Source organism: Amphiura filiformis, chromosome 15, assembly GCF_039555335.1.
Source record: "Amphiura filiformis chromosome 15, Afil_fr2py, whole genome shotgun sequence".
Lineage (NCBI taxonomy): Eukaryota > Metazoa > Echinodermata > Ophiuroidea > Amphilepidida > Amphiuridae > Amphiura > Amphiura filiformis.
In genome coordinates this window covers 9,384,533-9,408,230 of record NC_092642.1, presented here as the reverse complement: position 1 = coordinate 9,408,230, position 23,698 = coordinate 9,384,533, and the positions used below count along the sequence as shown (strand labels likewise).

At 38.1% G+C, this 23,698-nt stretch overlaps 1 protein-coding gene across 1 annotated transcript; it reads right to left on the bottom strand.

The window, feature by feature from the left end:
• Positions 1-734: 734 nt before the first annotated feature.
• On the bottom strand, positions 735-2,473 carry LOC140170700 (uncharacterized). The gene is made up of 2 exons (XM_072193939.1): positions 2,457-2,473; positions 735-1,446 (listed from the first exon to the last, which is right to left on the bottom strand). The coding sequence occupies exons 1-2, from the start codon at positions 2,471-2,473 to the stop codon at positions 735-737; spliced, it is 729 nt and encodes a 242-aa protein (XP_072050040.1).
• Between the last annotated feature and the right edge of the window lie 21,225 nt (positions 2,474-23,698).

Below are 23,698 nucleotides of genomic sequence, written 5' to 3'. Positions count from 1 at the left end.
TAAGTAGGCCTATAGTTCCCTAATCTTTTGCTACATGTATGTTACTCGTATAACTTAATCGCTGTCCTTCATGGTGATCCTCGTTATTGCTATTTCTGTTATTTATTATTATCATTATTATTTCATAGTATAATTAACAGATTAATCATAACTTGCCTACTCAAGTCCTCTGTCTCTTCCATACCGCCGAAAGACAAGGATTCCACCATGATGACGCCCCATCCTGCTTTACAATCACAATCTATGTAACATTCTGCTTGCACTCGATACCCTGATTGTTTTACTGTTGCCATTTTGTTAATATCCTGTTGGGAGATTCCTATACATTGCCATAGAGCGAATGCAAGCATTAAAACATGCCACTGTTTTATATTGACACGCAGCTATTTAACCATAGATGCTTTAACCATTTTTCAGTGGAAGTTGATCTCTTGATGATAAAACATGATATGAGTCAAAAACCCATTTGCATTTGACCAGCTACAATTATGCCAAGTGATTGGTTGCATCATAGCAACAACAAAAGCATTTAACAAACCCATTATGCTTGCTTTATAACCATGCACCTGTTTTAACACGGGTGAACGCAAATCTGAAATCACTGATGTGCATAACTCCAAGTGGATCAACGGCTTAATCCATATTATACACAAGGGCGAAAAAACTCCCATTTTTACACCTGGCCAAAAATGTTCTCCCCATTGACAATCTCGTTTTAATTCGACTTCGCTTAATTAAAAGCCATTCTCATTCTCAAGTCTATTTTTCACGATATTCAACACTTGGTCAATCGGAGTATTTGTGAACAAACTGCCCACATCATGGGAGTTGAGAATGTCCTCTTCCTCGATGATTACTTTGCTAAGTTCCTCAGATAAATGCTGGGAGTTCTTTACATGATGCTGTGTGTTGCCTACTAATCCACCTAGAATATCTGCCAGCCATATGGAAGTGCTATACCCAATAGTCGCCGTATAATCAACGATGGGACGCAACGGGGTGTTTGGCTTGTGAATTTTCGGTGTACAGTATAACCTAGGCACGTTTTCAGCAGTGGGATACAGTTGTTTATACTTAACTTCACTGATCTTACCTTCCTTCTTCATGTTAGATAACATCGAGACGAGTTTACGCTTGTACTTTTGAGTTGGAACAGCTGGTAATTCCTCATACGTCTTCTTGTCGTCGAGCATGGTAGTGAGTTTCTCCTCATATTCTACCTTATCTAATACCACCGTGGATTTCCCTTTATCTGCTGGTAGGATGATAATATCCTCGGCTTTTTTCAGGTCTTTGATAGTTTTTCTTTCATCTTTGGTGATGTTTTGTTCAGGCACTTTGGATGATTTTAACGTGCTAGCTACTTTTGCTCGCAGTTGGATTCCATCGGCCAGCGGTAGGTGTTTACACACCAACTCTGTTGCTAGTACAAATTCCTCCGCGCTTCTGGTGGTGATATGGCGAAATTAAATCCCTTTAGACAAAACACTGGTTTCAGCTGTGTTTAATTTGTACTTTGAGAGGTTTATTACCCATTTCTTGAGCTGCGTACCCGATAAATCAATGGTAGAATCGACGGACTTCTTGTTGCTCGCGGCGGTTTTTTCAGTCAAGATCTTTAACTTCTGTAGGTGACGTTGTTTAGTATCCACGTACGTAGACTCACCAACAGTCGCCAGATGACGATCAATTCTTTGTCCCAACTCAGTTTCCGATCATTTTTCGCTTTTAGGTTCTTGATTTTATTGTTCACCACACGTATCCTCTCTCTAATGAGGCTCTTCTCCGCTCGCTTGATGATTTCCTTCACTTGATGGTGTTCACCGGACAACGTAGTTTTAAACTAGGAGGGGTTAGCTTTTGGTCACGGCAACGGGGGCTATAGACAAGATGGTTTCTATGACGCTGTATCTTCTTCTCACAATTTTCTAAATCACGTAGATGTTTCACTGTGTTCTGTCCGTAAGACTGTCTAAGCGTCGGTTGTCAGTAACTGCAGTCATTCCTCATCAAGTGTTGACAAAGGCAACAGTGGTTGTTGAAACGTTCACAAGTAAGTGTATAATTGAATTAGATACAAGGAACTTTGTTACTGAGTTTACTCTACCGATCCTGATGAATTTGTTCAATCATATTAACAAAATTTATTTGAAAAAAAAAATATGGTTCACCTATATTTTTTTCCATTTTTATTTATTACCCTGTACATGCTGTACCTGAATCTGGTGGTGGGAAAAAACATACGAAATGGACACCAGATCCCTACTCTTACAGTACTAGTATTACTACAGTTGTGGTAAATATACATAAGAAGAAGCAGCTTTCATGGAAAATATTGACCACACCTATATGTTTTTTAGGATGCGGTAATAATACTTGGGGAGCAGAATGTACAATTGTATGTTCGAGTGCGAATCCCGATTGTAATGAAAAATTATTTTGTGTTCCTGACCCACTGGGCTGTTCTTGTCATGTTGGATATAAAGGAGACACTTGTGAGACAGGTAAGATCAACACAGAAAATGTGTTTTTAAATAATCAATATGATCGATATATGAAAAACATAGCCCTAGAATTGAAACAAACACAAAATGTAAAACGTACCCACCCACACAAAACACAAGCCAAATCGGTTATTTGGAAGCGTATCGTCACCCGGATAACCAAATTACCAAAGTTATTTTTTGCACTTTTAAGAAAAAAAACTGACAAATTAATTTGGTGTTGGGGGTGTTGAAAATAGGCATGTGCCAGGCGGCGGATGACATGATCGAGCCGGCAACTCGTGAAACCGCCCGGCCGTATGGCATTTTCCATATACTCGGTTAGTTTTGTGGGGTTCATTATCGAACCCCAACGGTTTTAGCTTGTATTTATATTATTTATCAACATAGGCCTATTTGTTTGTGATATTTCAAGCGTTTTAAAATTTCAAAATAATCCCATTCAACTACACGGTTGACGATGAAAATTTACTGAATTTAGGGACTGCACGTCATACACCACCTGGCATGTGCATAAGATTACGTATTCAAACTAATGATAAAGACAACGTCATTGATATACATGTGGTACAAGTCCTGGAATAACTGTCTAAGTTATTGAAATTTAGGCAGAAAATCATTAAGGTGTTATGAGGGCGCTCATGTGGTAATGATGTGGTATGGTAAAAGGTGGCAATTGTTATAAAGATTGATTTTAGCAACAAAAAAAACCTCAAAACTAAAAAACACGACTTTGGCAAAATTTGGTTATGAGGGTGACGGTATGATACCCTACGACTAAATTGATATTTTTGATATCTAATGGTCCTCAAAGTCAACTTCATAAATCTAATGATATTTATTTAAAGAGTATGGGAGGAAATACCAACGATCATTTGAAAAATTTGACCTTTCGTATTAAAGCTATACATTTTCCCTTCAAATTTAGATCTTTATCTATATCTTAAATACGAAAGATATACTCCCAGCTACATACAATATTATTTTAAAGTACATATCATTTGATTTATAAAGTTTACTTTGAGGACTGCTATATAAATATCAAAAATATCAATATTGTTAATAATTTGCCATAAAATTTGCCATCTTTCGCGAATTTCGCTTCTTATAACTTCTTATAACGATTTTACTACTTTACTAACTTACATTCATGACTATATTTTGTAAGTGTAGCAAAATACGTAAAATACGTAAATCCAATCATCAGAAGTGTACCTAGACTTTCGCAATCGAGGGGAGGTGAGGAAAAATCAGAGAGACATTGGGCTATTCCAGAAAATAGATGCACGCCTCCTATAGAGGAGTTCGGATTTTCGGACTTTTTGTCCAGTCGTGACTGTTGGAAATCCAGACTTTTAAAGTGTACAAAGGCAAAACATTCCAGCAGAAAAATAGTTCAGAATCTGAAATCTTCAATTTGAGACATTTCCGTGATTTTTCCTTCATTTAATTGGATTTCCAGGCTTTTTCAAGTGACATTTGCAACTGGAATTCCAGTCATTTTCAGAAAGCAGACCCGGAAACCCAGACATTTCTGTGATTGAAAAGTTACTCCTCTATAGGGGGTGTGCACTTATTTTCTGGAATAGCCCATTAATGGGGTCGAAATATCGATCTTTCTTTGAAGCTTAGTATAAATAGTCGACTTATCGGGGAAAGCAAGGGAAGGGTTTCAATCGGGGTCTCCTCGTCACGTCACTGCCAATCGTATCTCATTTTTTCATGTTGTGTTTTAAGCATGCAATGGCACATCATACGGAGCTAATTGTGAAATACCATGTAATTGTGATAATTGCGATGCTTCATATGGATGTAATGGAACAACCTGTCATGGTGGATATAGCGGGTACTCTTGCCAAGGTATTTCATGATTTATACAGGCTTATAATTTTAATACACATCGTCGGCTGTATTCCATAGTGGCGTATAGTGATTTTTGGTCATTTTTTTGAAAATTGGCACATATGTTTTTAATGATGTTCTCTTTCATTTTTTCTAAGTCTCATCAGTCATAATTAGCTAATTAATTAGTAATTAATTAATTAAATGTGGCGTATAGTTACAAAGTGACATTTTTGTATTCCATAGTGGCGTATCGACCATACGCCACTTTTTATACACATTTTATAATTATGAAATATCGGCAAAAATGAAAAACATCGTATGTCATAGTGGCGTACACGTTTCGGACCTATACGCCACTATGGAATACGAACGACGAAAAGTAACGCCATAGGGATTACACGGCGACCGAGCTGGCGTACGGTTAACGTTAGGTTAGGGTATTGCGTTTTTGTTTTTGTTTTTTCCATAGTGACGTATAGTTTTATTTTCAGTTTGCCAGCAATAGTATGTATTTATTTCTTTTGAAAAATATATAACAATAAAATCTATTTAGTTTACTACAGAAATTTTACATCATTTACAAAATATAATGAATGTCTGATTTACACAACTCGATCTTAAATTGGCATTTCTTCAAACCCGATTTTCTCGAAAAGTTGTTTATTCGCGGCGCCAACTATACGCCACTATGGAATACAGACGACGACATGTCGTTGCTGACACCATTTACTACATTTTACTTTGAATATATTTATTGTGACTCGACTTTGCGGTTGCCAAAATACTTAAGCGCCAAGGGTGCTTATTGCCACTCAGCCTAATAATGCACTCCACAAAGTTACACATACTGCAGTTACTGTTCATTTTCCTATACACAATACCCAGTGCTCTCACCATTGACGTGTGACCTCTACAAACAGTGTATGTTAGAGGTATAGGTCATTGCCTAGTTAACGTCACTGTGTGAAAAATAACAGGCCAATATTTGTTGTACTCTCTGAAATATAGTTTTGTAACATGTCCTAAATTTTAGCTAATTTAGATATTTGGAAATATTCGCACTTTGGAAGGGCACGGAATGGCCTTCAAAATTCCCTGTGTAAATCGAATGCAATTCTTAGTAACTATCCCTCACTTGTAGACCGCTCTCTTCTGAAGGGCATTTAAAGCTAAACCACTTGGCGGATATTCTTTGTACTTGCTGTCAATCAAGAATAATGTATACATTACATGTAGGCTAAAAACTGAGTAGGTGGGGCATCTGCGTATGTTCGTACCTCCCTGATATGTAAATGACAGTTAACAGCAAAAACAGCTCTCACATCTGTCCATAACTTTGGTCAGTGCTGCGAATGATGGAATTTCAAGTGGGTGATTATTGATTAGCAAGTGCCATATTTGGGCATAATTGCAGTCCACAATTCAATGTGGAGGATAGTAAAAAACACAAGCTGTGTATTGTGCTTTGTCTACTGCAGGGCCACACCTCTGGATTGAGTTGCTTACCACTTTCCGTTGTCAAAACAATATCACCATCTGCAAGTCCTTTTTCATGCGGACTATACACGATCAATAATATTGATCAATATTGTGGACCCTAAATGCAGAAGTGTATACAAAATCTGCCATTGTGCGTGTACAATGGTAGATTTTGAATCCACTCTTGTCAGTGTACTTCGGTGTTATATATAAATGCGCTTTTATAAATACGCATGTGACCACCACCAGCACCGTGCTGCCTTATCAGCTTATAGACAGTAAGGCGGAACAACATGAGACTGCTGTGCAGCACAATTGTCCATTTTGTTCAACTCTGTGATTAAATTGTACGTTGAATATTTTTTCCGTTGCTGTTTTTGATAACATATTAAAAGTTAGGAATTGCATAATGTGCAATAATTTTGCAATTCAATTAATACTTAAATTTGATGATACTTATCAACAGAGTTCCTATCCCTTTCTGTATAGTGGTCAATGCATAAGGATTTGGTCATGCTTGCTGGTCTTGGTATGTCGTGCCCATGGGTCACGTGCGTTTATAGATTTAACTGAAGTACACTGTATAAGAACCATAATGGACTTTCCAAAAGTTTCTGTCCTGCATCGCTGTTTTGAAATCTGTTGCCTCCAGTCATCCTCATTTCTTTTTAATTGTGATACAGTATGGTTGTTTATTTTCAATTTTTACAGAACCAGATGATCCCTGTCCATCTGGCTACTTCGGTCATTTATGCAACTACGAATGTCATTGTAAAAATAATATTAACTGCGTCCGCTCATCGGGATATTGTGACAATGGCGAATGTGCTGATGGTTGGGGAGGATCAGATTGTCAACAAGGTTTGTTTACAAAATAATAAACATTTTTTTTTAAAATTTTTTGTAAATATAAAAAGTGCAGGACTTTACTGCAAATGTTTTATTGTGTGTTCATACTTTATACCCTTAATTAGAGCAACCCATTATTCATTTTAATGATAATGCGTAGAAATGTAGCTGTATAAACCAACGCACTGAATAGTCTATCGTTCTATTGTGTCCGATTTGAGCGATGACATATTGGAAAATGTTGCCAATCAATATTCATGAGAGTGTACATTCAACGTTCGGAATTGGGTGACTTGTGTTTGGCAGGTGTGAAATATATCTGACTGGGTGTTTTAATAACGTAACGCATAAAGGTTTTGGCATCATTGAATGGCTGCCTAGTACTGTTATATGCTTAATTTCTATAATAATAATTATTATTTTCTTTATTCATCCCTTTCTTTTCCTTTCTCTGCACTTATGCCTACACTTTAGCAGTGGCGCGCAAAAAATATTATAGGCCTATTGAAACTAAACTGGTGAAATATGGGACAAAAGTGGAATAAATTCACGCGAAGCACTAAAAAATTGGCATTTTTGTGGCTAACATGGTCAATCATGAGGTTGATTTCGACAGAAACCCATACACAGGCGTCAATATGGGGGTGGGCGTCAATATGGGGGTGGGGTGGGTGATTGTATGGACCATCCCCCCTGGCAAAATATTGGGGGATTTATCTCCCCCGGATCTATACGCCTATGCACTTTAGGGACCTGTTACTCCATCGCTCTCCGTCTCCCTTTCTCTCTTCTTCTCCCCCTCTTCCTTTCTTTTTCTTTTTGTCTTCCTTCCCTCCCTACAATCTCGATCACCCATCAGCTTCTCCACTTTTCACCCCTTGACCCCTCATTCACCTCAATTGCCTCTACTGGCTCTTAAAATGGATATTCGTGATATTAAGAAACCATTTGACTTTATTAGCTTTTATTGAACAGGCCTATAACCACGATAACAACATATAGGCCTACCGCTAAGGAGTTAATTATAGAAAGTGACAGATAGACCTGTATACATAGCAGCCATGGCACGTTGTTACGGTAATCGATCAGCAACTATATTGAATTGGTTTAAATGAGGCGCCTAAATAAAGGTGGGTCGTAAATAATTGTACTTCGACGATATAGTGTGATTTTGTGTGCTGGCGAACACTCAGTCACACCCTTGGATTGAATAAGGACAATAGGTACCTCTCGCTGAAGTGGGCGCTTTCACATGACATTCTTTTGATCACTTATTGACAGTAGCCTGCCTGGTAAACCGTTAATACGCTGTCAGGTTAGTTACCGATTTAATGGCGGAACTCTTTTGTCCTGCAGATTTTCAAATCGGCACAAAGTTACAATGCGTTATGTAATCTATTGCGCCTCCACGAATATGATACCTCCGTGGTATAAACCACGACGGTTGAATATTTCTTCGTTTCATTCTTAATCCCAACCTATACCACAAATGTAGTTGAACTATCAACAAATTAAACTACAGTAGTATTGCACTATTAAGCCATTTTAAACAAAACTAAAATGACATTTCATGTTCTATTGTTTATGTCATTTGATGAGACAACTTATATAATACTTTAATATAATTTAAATGGAGAAGGAAGTCAATACAATAATTGTTGTTCATTTTTAAATGTATCTCATTATTCAGCCTTACCCTCTTTAGCTCATGAACCAAGTATTACTGTTGACAACGAGAGAGGTTGGATTGAAGTTAGTTGGAATTGCTGGTCTCAGGATATTGACTACGGTACTGGTCCTGTATCAAGCTATTTGATTCATTATGAAAAAGATGGAATTGATAGGACATATCCAGTGGATGCATGTGACAGTTCGACAAAGTCTGCCGTTCTAACTAATATTATACGAGGAGCATATTACCAAATAGGAATTGGTGCACTTCGTGTTTTGAGTATCGCTTACGAAGGAAATCTTGGACCAACCGTAACAGCACGAGTACCATGTGCAGGTAAGATGTGTATTAAAGATCATGTATATTGCTCGGACAACATCATATCATTGGCAAGCTAATATTATGAGGACAATGAAAATGACTCCTTTTTTGACGTTTAAAATAATTGATATCCGCAAAACGAACGAGACAGATTTGACCTAGAAAAAAGTTGACGTCATGAAATGAGATGTGCCTGCTTAAAGAGAAGGGATTGTAAACGCTCTCAATGCACAGAACTTATACTGTTGTTGTTCTCATAAAAAAGTCTAATCAAGTGTTACAAATTTAATGGTTTTTAAACGTATGGATAAAATCAGCCGCTTCTTTTTATATAGGTGACCCCGGCCATCCGGGTACTTATTTTACATGACGCTACACTTACGCTTTCCAACTCACAATAGATCATGGAGCAGAGCGACTAGTTGTTGAAGACTTGTAGCAGAGCTGACTCAGTTTGGTTTCATTCTGTTTTGACCTCGAATCGAGCAAATTTCTGGGCTGATTTCGGTAAAATAAAGGTTAAATACTTGGCGAAAAGTGCATTTTATGTGAAGCTGAACACATGAACATGTAGAGGAGAGTCTTTATTGGAGGCCCCATGTCGAGAAGTTATTGAAATGGTAGTATTTTGGCCGATTTGCAAACAATCGGATTTGTTGTTAACGGAGGTCAATGGCTTGTGGCGTCATTCCGGGGTCACCTATATTAGTAAATTGTGATATTACAGTTCATATGTATACTAGTATCAAGTTGTTGAGAAATATTTGGACTAAACAATAAAAAATATTTTAGACCAATTTTACCGTGCATCTTTATGATCTTAGAATTTGAGCGTGATGTATCTATATTGTATTTATTATGCAAATAAACAATTTCAATGCCCTTTTGTTCGAACCTTCCCGATTTCACGTGGTACATGGTCGCATATTATACACATGACTGAATGTCAAAAGAGCTCATATCCAGGGCTCATGCGTATGTAACATGACACTTCATTTACTCTGACGTCACCAGTCTCCTGCCATGGAAATCAATTTTGCTTCGAACGGGGGAAGGACCGTACATTTGTGTACGAGGCAGCATTTTACAAACACAATTTCTATTTTTTCAGTAGAAATACGAAAAAAAAAATTACAACGAGTGTCAACTTGTAATGTAATAATTATTCTCTTCGAATGGAGTTTAACTTGTTTTTGCAATAGATATGCCCGTTAAAATCGGGAGTCACGACCGAGATAGCTTATACATAATTCATAATCTCGTGAATCATATGGAAAGGTTTCTATACAAAAAGATTCTCCTATAAATCATCATGCGCACAGTTTCCACCTCCATACACCTGAGCACACATTTTCGTCCAAGAGATCTCAAGCAAGCAGTGAATTGTCTCCGCACAGTCTTTGATTACACTACATGGTTGAGTGCATAGCAGTGGAGCTTCTAGCTGAAAGATTGGGCCTCTTTGATTGGTTTTTGTCGAAACCTCAAGTGTTCCCTTCATCCAATTAGATTTTTTTAAATATCAAACGAAAGCTAACACTTCCCCCTAAAAATACTTTTCGTCACTAGGTCAACAGATAACGCAATGCAATGTTATAGCAAGGCGAATGTGGAAAATCTGTTGAAAACTACCTATCCAAGCACATTTTTGTAGGTTTGAAAAGTCAAAACCTCAAGTGTTCCTTACAATATTTTTCCAATTCCTCGTCATTAAATGTAAGAGCACACTTATATTGGCCATATACTAGCTTCATTAGAATGAGCAATGGCCAATTCTCTTTAAATTGCAAATCTTGTGCAAAAAGATTTCGCCTGTTTTGTCATACGGTTGTAAATTCAATGAACTATGACTTTGCTAAAGAGCGCTTACAAATTATATAGGATATAATTTAACTTCCATTGTATTTCACATGTTTGAAGCAATACAAAAATAACGATATCTTTCAAATTTCAACGCCAATCGATGCAACCCAGGCCGGCAAATTCACGGCCACGTGGGTGTCTATTTCGCCCAAACACACAACACTTTGGATGACATTACCATTTGATAGGACATGTAAAAGCATTAAATGGGTGTGCATTCGAGCCAAATCACATATGGCGTTGATTCCGTTGAACCTAAAGCTCCTTGCCATTGTGACGACCATCATACATTATTATACAGAATGTCCCGCACATCAGCATATAGAATAACTAATGAATCAATGTTTAAATTAGCTCCCATTTTGGTTGTGATGGTAATGACCAATTGAAAACCGGCTATTTTTGCAAGCGCCCGACTGCTGAATTCGGTTCCACAGCAAAACTAAATGATTAAAATGAACGAAAATAAAAGACCTAAAAAGACCGAGTCCGAGTCCAAGTTTTTAGCTTCCGAGTCCGAGTCCAGGACTCGAGTCCTCCAGCACTGAAAAATAACACCCTAAATGGCGATGATCGATGTTCAAAAAGGATACCCTTTATGTCGAAATACTGGGAAATCAACTCCTTATTTGAAAAAACGTCGTCGACGCCTGATGGCCAAAATCCGACCCTCCATTATATGAGTGTAACCCAACACCCTCAACCCCCACCCACCGGTATCACATTCCTGAAAACTAGCAAGGATATCAAACAGCTCTGTTGCCCATCAGAGCAGATCACTTTAAACCGTGTACATCCTTCCAATATTTGATTTGGTATCTGGCAGAAGTATTTCGAGTATTTCGGAGGTCGTAGACTCCAAACGTAGATCAAACACTTGTATTGTAGTATTTATTATTAAAATGGATACCCATAATACAGAAGTTTGTATTTTGTGTCATTCAGTACCACTATCATCTCCGACATTGACTAATATTCAGATAGGGAGTGACAGCGCAGATTTGACTTGGGAGGTAACATTTGTCTTCATTTTGTTTAACATTTTAGCGGTCGGTTTTTAAATATCTATTTCTAAAAGACACAAATCATGAAAGAGGTTGGTAAGTAAACTATGAAAACACCATCTAACCTCTAAACGTCATGTGTTGGGTATCCACAGTTATTACCTATCCTTTATTGCCTAATCTTTAAAGATTTACTATTCAACTATCTGATTACAGTAGGTATGACAATGTGAAAAAATACCCTGTTTAAATTTTGTTTAATGTTAGGTTCCTGAAGGAGAAGACTGGATTGCCTGTAACACAGGAGTTGAATCGTTTACAGTATATTATAATGGGAACAAAGTAACCGTTGATGGAAGTCTGGGGACAACGACTATCTCTGGGCTTATTCCTTGCACCCAGTATGAGTTCTCAATTTTGGCTTCAAATGTTGACGAGACGGGACCACAAAGCAATGTTAGTGTAGAAACTACTGATAACGCAGGTAAATGTTTCTGCATGAACACAGTAATAATGAACATAATGGTTTGTGACAATGCCTCATTTCAAATATATAGTTTTAGTTTTGGTTTTGGTTTTGGTCACGTGGTTTCCTATTGTCCTGCCTAACCACTTGAATCATAAGATATCGAACTCATTGTTTCTACCTTTTGTTTAAAACCGAACATTTGTGTCAGTCAGTTTCGGTTTTGGTTTCAGTTTCTTATAAGTGGCGTGGATCGTAAAATTATTTGATTTGAAGTTACCTTCTCTAAGTATACAAAAGAAATGTTTAAATTTCGCAGTGCAATATTCACGAGGAGAGAAATCGAGCATGGTAATCTACATTGAAAGACGTGGTTTACAAAACCGAATAAGTCTAGGCTAATTCACCTGTGAAAAAATATAGACCATCGAAATATTTGCATTCGACATTACAAAAGGGGTCACTAATGTAATTGTATAGGTGCTATAAACAAAATCGATTCATGTCCTTAATCCCATGTACCAGAATCGATGGAAGGCCATTATATGACCTCTAATAACCTAATGACTTTTACTGAAGCAATTTTTACTGCAAAAAGTAGAAGATAGAGGGAAAAGAGATTGTGTGGGGGTGTGTGTGTGTGTGTGTGTGGTGGGGGGGTGGTGGTTGGAGGGCAAGGGGGATATGGGCCGGGAGAGAGAGAAACAGATGAGAGAGAGCATTGGAAGTGAAGAGAAGGGGGAGGAGAGCTCGAGATGAAGATATCGAATGTAGGGAGGAGGAGGGGAAAGGGGTAATTTAGGGAAGAGGTGGTTATATAGGGAGGGGAGCCCCCTCTTAAAGAGGTGTGGGTTGTGCTTCCCGGGGATAATAAACTAATTCATAATCAAATCATATCCATGCGTCGTTTATGTTTCATACAAACAAACAAATCCCCCACCCCGCCCCATCCTTCAATATACATGATATACGCGCATGTATATGATTTCTAGGCCTAGAACTCGTGAGTGTAATATGCCACCTACCTTCGACGGAGAGCATCAACTGTCGTCCGCGGGATAGATTTCCGATATCAATCATGATAATAATTATGTTAGCACAATAGGCTATTTTATACTTCTGGTTATATACCCTATACTGTGTCCTTCCAGCATAATAGTGTTATGATTGCAAACCAGATCAGCTCTACTTTTTAATCCCTTGATTTTTGGTTTCTAAACAAAAGAGAAACCAAAACTAAATATTTGAAATGAGGGACTGTAAAATCATGGCTAAGACTCATATAATGTTTGTCTCTTGTACGAATATAGTTAATTATTTTAGAAGCCTTAAAGAAAATGAGACCTAATCATCATCATCAGTCGGCTGCGGAGCAGGCGACTACAAGCTTTCTCCAACTGTTTCGATCTTGGGCAAGCGAAACAATTTTGTTTGGCTGCAGCATACCTTCAGTATCTCCCAGGAGGTGCTGTATATACTCTAAGTACAGTGTCCGAGGCCGTCCCGGTTTCCTCTTCCCATGTTGTGGAATATAAAGGGCATATTCTTTCACAGGCTCGTCATCTTCAAGACGCAGTATATGGCCGAGAAATTTGAGTTGATGAATCTTGACTCTGGTAACCAGTGGAGTGCTGTTGGTTAGATTGTAGATGGTTTCATTTGGGATCCGATCCACACGCTTGATGTTTAACATGACTCTGTAGCAAGATGTTGCAAAGGCATTGATCTTGTTTTCCATGTCCTTGGTGATTACCCATGACTCGCACCCGTACAGAAGGACAGTGACCCAAGTTGTCTCAAACAGCTTGATTTTTGTTCCGATTGGCAGGGATGGGCTTCTCCACATGCGTTCCAGTTTCCAGAAAGCGGCACAGGCTAGTACTTTTCTTCTTTTTAGGTCTCCAACACTAGAGCCCATCTTGGAACCCAAGTACTTGAAGTCTGTGACATGGTTGATGGTACTACCATAGACTTCAAGTGCTGGCTGGGCGTTACAGTTTGCAGTCATATATTCTGTCTTAGGTGACAAGGCCTAGATCTGCTGCTGCTGTTGCAGTCCTAGTAAGCTGTGACTGGGCCCGGGCTATAGAAGATTCCAACAGGGCAATATCATCAGCAAAATCCACTTCATTCAGCAACCTAGCAGGATACCTGCTTGACCGACGTGGGTAGGTAACAATTCCAGCATCAATTCCAGAAGTTGATTTCTTCAGGAGGTAGTCTACCAGGATAATGAACAGGAATGGTGCCAACACATCACCCTGAAGCAATCCAGTTGTTACTTGGAAAGGCTCTGAGATACTTCCATCTACCATAACGGCACTATTGGAGTCCTTGTAGAGCACCTGGATGGCATTGACCACAACCTTTGGTATTCCATAATGCCGCAGCACTGAAAACATGACGGACCTATTGATGGAGTCAAAGGCTTTTTTGTCCACAAAAGTGACTGTCAAGGGAAGTTGGTACTCCTTGAAGCCTTCCATGATCCTCCTCAAAATGTGTATTTGCTGAGCACAGCTTCGACCTGATCTAAAGCCAGCCTGGTTACTTCTCAGTAAAGGATCAATGTGAGGTCGGATCCTGTTCAGAAGGATCTTGTTGTACACTTTTGCGGCAATGGACATAAGCGAAATACCACGGTAGTTTGTCATGAGAGAGAGGTTGCCTTTCTTTGGTAGAGGAATGATGACATTTGTGACCCATTGAGACCTTATAAATCTGGCTATAAACTATCGACATGTTAAAGGCCCTTTCAGTGATCCCAGCGAAAGTGTCGAAAAATTAAAATTGTTAATAAATTGCCTAAAAGTGAAGGATAAGTCATTAAAACTGTCATTAGGTATTTTGAAATGCAAAAAATGAGAAAAAGAGCCAGAAGTATTGTCAAAGTTGAGGCCCCATTCATATATATGTAGCTAAATAAATAAAAATAAAAAATGTTGGTATTTATACAGCGCTTTCACATGTGAACATGTACCAAAGCGCTTTACATTTATTCCGCCGTCATTAGAATATGTCAGCTGCCATACAATGCCCAAGGCATGCTCATACCTTTGGGCGGCGCTCAATGGACAGTATTCATAACAGCTCCCCATTTCACACCTGGGTGGAGAGGAGTAATCGAGATAAAGTGCCTTACTCAAGGGCACAACACGATGGCGTCGCCGGGGCTCGAACCCGCAACCTTCAGATTATGAGTCCTAGCCCGTTCCGCTCGGCCACCGTGCTCCCTTGGAATAAGATAGAAATTTATATACTGTCAGTATACAAATTACAGATTTCATGTAAATGCCTTATTTTGTCTTAAACACACAGCTTTCGGCTAAACCACTAGCAGGCTATAATGACAAAGGTGCACAAATCTGATTTTTTATGATTTTTACGATTGTCCGAATGAGCAAATCACTGAATGGGCCTTTAAGTGAACCTTTCTCTCTCAGTGGTTCCTCTTATTTGATTAAGAACCACAAGAAGCAACATTTCTATCTTAGTCCATTATTTGATTCAACTGAATTCATCATGTAATCTGTGGATTTAAGGTTAGCAACTATTTTAAACTGTTGCGATTTGGTAGTTCACAACATCTTGCAGATGGTAAATTACATTGATCATTAATAGCAAGTGTGCAGAAAAATTCAAATATCACAGATATATTTTTGTAGGTCCTGTGGTTCTTGAGTTATGTTGTAAAGAGGGCTGAAACAACAACACTTTTGTAAAACGTACATAACTCATTAACAACAACAATAAATCAAGCAAGTTTTCAAAGTATGTAACTTGTAGAAGGAACTTTTGCAAAACATCGAAGTGTTATTTTCACTAATATATTGATTTTAATAATGAAAATCGATTTTTGGTGCATGTCATTTTATCTTTTCAGTACCTGGAAAAGTCTCCAATGTACAAGTTGATTCCGAAACACTGGACTCCTTGCGATTGTTTTGGCACGAACCCGACATCCAGAGTCCATGTACAATAACAGGTTACGCAGTTGAGTATGTAAGTGCTGCACAAGATTCACCTCTGGAGTCGGTTACCACAAACGTTACTGAAGTGACATTATATGGCCTACAGGAAGGGACTACCTATGAGATTTCAGTAAATGCACAGTCAGGAGATGTGTCCGGAGAAGCAGAGATAAGAACAGCAACAACAAAAGATGAATCTGGTAAGACGATTTTGTTTTTGTGTGTATGCGGATGTGTGTGTTAGTTGTGCGTTCGTGTCCTAGTTGACCTATATATATAACAACAATGTTTCCATACTCGACTATTCTCTGCAACCATGACGAGAGCCACAAAATCATTTCAAGCCATGCATTACCATAAACATAATATAACTTTGGGTTTTAAATGAATCAATATATAAATAAATAACAACATCCATTCAAAGTTAGACTTTTGAATGAAGTGCTCGATCCCAAAGGTAGAGGGTATACCTATATTCAAAGTATAGAACTTCCGGAATATATGTCGTTACTCTGAGTTTAACACCACAAGGCGATCATCAGACGACATATCAGACGTTATTGAAAATGAAATTGACGTCAAAGCGAAATTAACTATAAAGAAATTGTTGGAGAGTATTTGCATTATTCAAAGTGTAACCTGTAATCATAGGCCTTCAAGTAGAATGTTAGAATGTTTTGTATCAAGTTTTCAAGAATCTTTTTGGAATGTTATTAAAACGTTTTTATACTCTTTATATAACATTTTTGTTTGCTGAGCAGTAGATTATCAAAAAATGTGTTTTTTAAGGTTATGAAAACGTTTTATACTCTTAATATACCCTTTATATAACCCGACATTTAAACGTTTTCTGACGACCTTTTATAACATATTTTTTCTGACGACCTTTTTTTTCTATGATATTAATGTCAATAATTATGTTAAATTCGGCCAAGGGAATGGGAAGGACCATCCCACCACTAGATTATCTTCCGATCCATTTAAACTCAAAATTCAACGTTGCAAAACCGAAGCGCACATGACTTTTTATATTAATCGCATTGTGCAGTTTTGGAATCAGCTGCCTTTGTCTACAAGGACAGCCGGTTTCTTTTCTTCCTTCAAATCCGGGGTGGTTGAATTTTTGAATTCTCATTTTACTCAAAATTTTTGTTCTTTTAAAACATGCTCTTGGAGCTCTTACTGCAGATGCTCAAATTGCAGGCTTATTTAATTTGGGATGGGTGTGTGATGGGTTTTTTTCCCAATAATTTGTTTTCAAAAATCGAAAGGTGGGATGGTCCTAGAGGTGATTTTGCACCTGTTTGTCCCATTCTTTTCGCTGGCATTTTATTCTTTACTTTGTCTTGATTATTAGTATGTGCAATATAATAATTTATATTTATCTTTGTAATTGTATATGAGCCAGTGATGAAGCATAATAAATATAATAACCTTTTGCGAATGATGTCAAAAACGTTTTGTGTTTGCTGGGTAGCTTGTTTTTCCTAATTTAACGATGCTATTTTGTTGTTTTTCTCTCTTTTCAAACCCCAGACCCAGTCCCGGGAGGTGTCATCGCCGCTTGTACGATTATCCCAATTCTTGCTCTGGTTTGTGCCTTTGTATTGGGTGTCGTCATCACCAAAAGGTAATAATAAAAAAGGTATAAACACACCAAAAATCGTGTTATATCAATTTTGTTCCATACATTATCTGGTCTTGGTAATCTTACGAATGATCAAGTTACCAACAACAAAAAATTACCACCAAGGCTTATGTATGCAACGCTAAAATATCACGAGACAATTAAAATTGTTTACTTTATTACAGACGCCGCAACCGCTCAGGACACAGCACATCATCCGCTTTGCAGAAGACCACACGTGAATCACAACACCATGTATTGGAAGAACCAAGCGCAGGTTTATCTGGTCGTGAGTAGTGCCATATAGACCTTCTATAGTAGCACATAATCATTTTAGAAACGTTGAATCAATGATGCAAAGATAACAGGAGATGTGTATTTTGTTTAACCACGGAGGGGACATCTTCAATGACGATTAGACCTCGCGGTCCACCTGCAACCATGGGCTTTTGTCTCGTAAAATGTGCATACAAAGACAAAGGGCACAATTACACACCTTCGGGGCACACCTTCAGAAAGATTTGAGCTTACAACAGGCCCCATTCGAGGTGTAATGTCAGGCCTACGACGGTGACCATTAATTGTCAGATTTGTGAATAAAAGTTCAATGTCACAATTTCATGTCCTCGGTTGCCTGTGTAAAATCCAAGGATCCACGGCTGTAGGTGAATACGAGGTGTGTTTTAGATTAGGTGCATTTCGAAGACGATGGCCGTATAAACCAGCAGCCCAACTGCCCCAACATATATTCTCGCGTTTGAATTTCGGTATGAAAAATAATAACCTATAAGCCAATATACTTATACACGTACATCCAAATGTCCACCCAACTGAAAGGGATATTTTACTTCATCTTAGTGAATGCTCAACCAGCATGCCGGCGCCCATTAAACCAGAGCGAACATACCCGAGCTCCACGAAGGCTTGCCTCCACATGTCTGATTCCCGTTATTACAGGTCCCTTTGGAGATTGCCAATGGACTCCACCTTCGCCACTTTTTTAACTCTATGATATATGCACAATTGCATATACAGTAGTTAAGTGAAAAAACTCAATTAATTTTGGTGACCACTCTCTGGCTAGTAAGGTTTGACGATTGATTCGACTTCTATGGACCATTTAGAAACAAAATAGCCTCCATGTCCCTCGCGAAAATCCCGGCATTTTTCGCTAGAGGCCAAAATCAAAATGGCCGCCGCCACCATTTTGAAAATGTAAGTTTTAAACCAGAGAACCTATAATCATGCACAAAGACACTTTTTCGGATATGTCGAGTACAAGGATTCCGATTCTCACATTAGTTTGACAATACGGCATCATCAAAATACTTGAGACAATTACATTATCAGAGGTAGCCTATAATATTTTCCCACCAGATGTTAATATTGCCTCTGATGCTCCCGAAGCCTTTGGAGAAACAGACGACGATCAACGGAAACCTAAACCTCAAGCAGTTGTTAAACCAATTAAGAACTTGAGCAAGGACCATCCTATCCCTGTGCAAGATTTTATCGAATATGTGAAGGTTAAGAAATTCGATGCACCTGATAGCGAGTTGATGTTGGATTTTAAGGTACGTTGCACTCATTAGTTAATGAGCGTTTTCGAACTATAACTAGATAAATAGAATGTATCATCATGCCTTAGTAGTCTACAATATGTCTAAACCTCTGCTACCAGAAGCGCAAGTAGTATTTAACATAGATTAAAAGCAGGATTTTCGGGGGCAACAGCAGCAGATAAGTGGATTCTATTGTGCTGCAGGACCGGGCTTTTTGTGGACACCAAAAACTCTCAAACGCTGGATCCAAACGCATTAATTTTATGGTCGCGGAATCTAAAAACATGGGAGGCGAGGGTCTGTCTTTTAAGAAATGGGGTTTTGCCTAAACAAAAGTTTGGAGAATCGTTTGTATAATCGGTAGGTATAAGTACGCCATTCAATGTTACCTAAATTAATTGTATTATTGTTTTAATTCAGGCTCTACCTGATAGAAACCAAGGTTCATGTGATGTAGCAAACAAACCGGAGAATGCTAAGAAGAACCGATATACGAACATTATTACATGTATGTTACATGTGTTATATTGTTAAATGTACACGTTTAATGCTTAACATTGTTTTTGATCGTCAAAGTAAACTGCTCAAATAAAGAAAGTCCGCAGTCATGTAACTCGTCCTACTTCAAAACCTGACCTTGTTATGGCAATTTGATTGATACGGTCGTGTGCAGGATCTTGTTAGCTCTAATTTGATACCAAACTTACTACCAAACACTCAACAGTAACAAGGATTGATACCAGTTTATGGCATTTGGTGCATTTTCAAAGTTGCAAATCAAAACGATACACGCGGTCGAAATTGCTTAGCGTGGCAATGTGGTCAAGCTTGTTTGCCCACGATGAACCCATGTCGACTATCCGAAGTGCGCGCTTTATTCAATTGTTAATTTAAAACGCATGGATTGTTACAGTGCTTTACTGATGAATACTAGGGCACGATGCGATCGATATGACCAAGCAGTTGTTTCGGGCTATGTTAATGGTCGTACTCTGCCATTCACCTACAGATCCGCGTGCTCCGTTTTTAATTTGCAACTTTTGAAAATGCACCAAATTTCATATACAGGTATCAATCTTTGTGAATTTAGAGTTTTGGGTACCAAATTTGGTATCAAATTGGAGCTAACAAGATTCTGCACACGACTTTATCAATCAAATTGTCATAACAAAATCAGGTTTTCATGTAGAACGGGTTACATGACTGCGGACTTTCTTTATTTGAGCAGTTTATATCATTAAACAATAACTTATTTACCAGTGTTTACTGTGCTCATTGACATTAACATTGATAATACTTCGTTACATTGCACATACCTTTGTAAAGAATATGCCTTAACCTAGTGGTAATTGATATAAACATAATAGGCTAAACAATGCTAACTGTTGACATGAGTCTAAGGCAAAAGACTCTTATTTGCCTCGAACAGCAATGGACAAAATAATATTATCTTTCTGTATTACAATTATGACTATCCTGATTACAGAGTACATCAAAATAGTTAGTATCGGCACTTGCCGCAACATTTTCAAAGACTCCAACACAATGTCTAATTTATACAATCCGAATTGCTCATTTCGCTTGTTTTAGATGACCATTCTAGGGTAATTTTAGAGACTCTAGATGACGATCCTGACTCGGACTACGTAAACGCATCTTATATTGACGTAAGTGTCTGTCAGTCACAAAGGGAACTTCTAGATGTACGTTATAAAGATCTATGAAAGACAATGATTAAAAATAAAGGGTAATGATAAAAAGAAAGTAAGGAAATGAAAATGTTTTTCTTGGTGACGAACGCTATGTGATTTGCGGTGTTACTTTTTTTAGTGACAACAGTAGACAACAACACCATTGAAATTGAAACTTTTGTTCCAACAATAGAGACATGATATTTGCAAGAATGTCTGTTGTAGCCACTTTTCAAAATATAATTATGTAAATGTCAGCAGAATATATATGCCTTTGAAATGATTTGTTTCTTTGTACATATAGTGTTAATGGTATTTTAGCTTCATCTTCATATTATTTCGATTATTACCTTATTTTGTAATTTAAATTACAGGGATACAAGAAACCGAATGCATATATTGCTACACAAGGTAATCATAAAATACGTCGCCGGTAAATGGTGTTCCATTTTTTAATATATTAAAATATACTAAGACAAGAGGCCTCATAATGAAACTCTGTGGTACACCGAAACCTAGTTGTTATCCATCTAGAATTAGCGAAAGAGTTTGGCTTATAAGCCCTTTGCGATGCCATTTGTATAACTTCATTTTAAAAATCGATGTCGATATTAATAAATTATGTTTTCTTTTATTTTAAGGCCCCAATACAGACACTTTTAAAGACATGTGGAGGATGATTTGGCAAGAGAACACGCAAACCATAATTATGGCTACTAACCTTGTAGAATCGCGAAAGGTAATTGCCTTTTTCAAAATTCAATACCAGAAACGGTTATCCTTCTTACTTGTCGTAACATGTAATCAGGGGCGGATACAGGATTTCGAGAAAGGGGGGGCACACTCCTTAAAATAAAAAAAAATTAATAAATGGCCGCGAAGCGGTCATCCCGGAGCGCTTGCGCGACGCAGGGGGGTGTGTGAGGGGGATGTGCCCCCCTCAGAAGTGAAAACTTTTGGAAAATGAAGACCCAAGTGAAGCCATTTGGTGGACCATTTTGTCAACATTATGGTGTAAAATTTTAGTTTGAAAAAGCCTAAAATTTGCAAAAAGACGGCCCAGTTGAAGCCATTCGTGGACAAGTTTTGACCTCTTTTGTAAAATTTGCTTTATATGTACCCATAACGTTTCGCGACATGGGTGGGGGGGGTGTCTGGGGATGCCCCTCCGAAATGAAAACATTTGCAAAATAAAAACCTAATTGAAGCCATTTGGTGGACCATTTTGGCACTATTATGGTGTAAAATTTGAGTTTGAAAAAGCCGAAAATATAACATTTGCGAAATGACAGGCCAATTGAAGCCACCTTTTTTCACTGTTATTGTATAAATTCAGAGTGCTGGGTGTGAAATACAGAAGCGAAAACGGGCAGCTGTTTATACAGGCAGGGGGTGTCTGATGTTCCCCCTCCGAAATTTGGAAATTTTATGAAATGAAGGTCCAATTGAAGCCATTTGGTGCATCTGTTTTACACTATACGAGAGTATATCATTGCTTTTTAAAACAAAACAGGGCCCGAACTCAATTTGTAAAATGTTACACTGACACTTTAATAGGCCTATAAGACTTGGAGATTCGGCATGGATCGAAGTCAGCATGGAGTCCGTATTAATACTGACTTTGGTGACAAAATGTGACGGGCCCTGCATCATCGACGGGCCATCAGAAATCAACAAGTACTGCCTAAAAGAATCCGGCCTATATTAGGCCTATATAGGCCTACTTTTGATATACCAGACTGTGAGCTACTGTGCGGTTTATTTGGCATGGGCCTACTAATTATACGTGCAATTTAACTTTTCCCCTTCTCCTTTTCTCTTCTCTTTTCTCCTTTTTCCTCTTTCTCTTCTCTTCTCTCTTTTCCTCTTTTTTTTTGGGGTGGGGGAGGAAGGGGGCGCCGCCCCCTGAATCCGCGCCTGGAGAGTGCCACCCCGGTGTATGATACTCACTACAGATTTATTAGGCTATAGGCCCGAAGATTTTTTTCTTTCTTTTTTACGTTGTGCCGTTTTCTTTTTTCTTTCTTTTCTTTTCTTTTTTCCCTTTTCCTCCTTCTCTTCTCTTTCTTTTCTTCTTTTTTTTATTTTATTTTTTGGATCCGCCAAAAGGGGGGCACAGGCCGGCTGTGCCCCCTCTAAATCCCGCATGCATGTAATGATCATCATTTTTATCAGAAGGCGCGTGAAATTATGTTCCATCTTTTCTGTCCAGTTATCATTTGTGTATCCGCTCTCCAAAGTGACAATAGGTCCGGAGGAAAGCTGTTTAATAAATACATTCAACATACCTTGCCATCTTCATGGTCCTCATCGGCAAGATCACTAGTTTGTGATAATGTTGTAAGCATACGGTATTCTTTTCTCAGCAGATTAGTGACCATACCGTATATCATTTGACATCATTACATTTTCCAACAAAGACCTTGCAGTTGTCTTGAATTAAGAATCTGGTCCTGCGAAATGCATTTTGCTATTTGATGTAACTGGTCGATAACTGCTTTTATTTTCATTGTGGTTGTAACTTCGAATTTTTGATCACTGACTTTGAATATTAAAGGTAGACGAGGTATTGTTGGTCGTAGCAGCCAAAAAAAAATCGATTTTCATTATTCAAATCAAAATATTATTGAAAAATAACACTTTGATGTTTTGCAAAAGTTCATTCTACAATTCCGATACTTTGAAAACGTGCTTGATTTATTGTTGTTAATGAGTAAATTATGTACGTTTTACAAGAAATTTGTTGTTTCAGCCCTCATTACAACATAATTCAAGAACCACATGACCTACAAAAGTATTTTTCTACACGCGCGCTATGGAATGACCGATGCAAGTTTTTCGAAA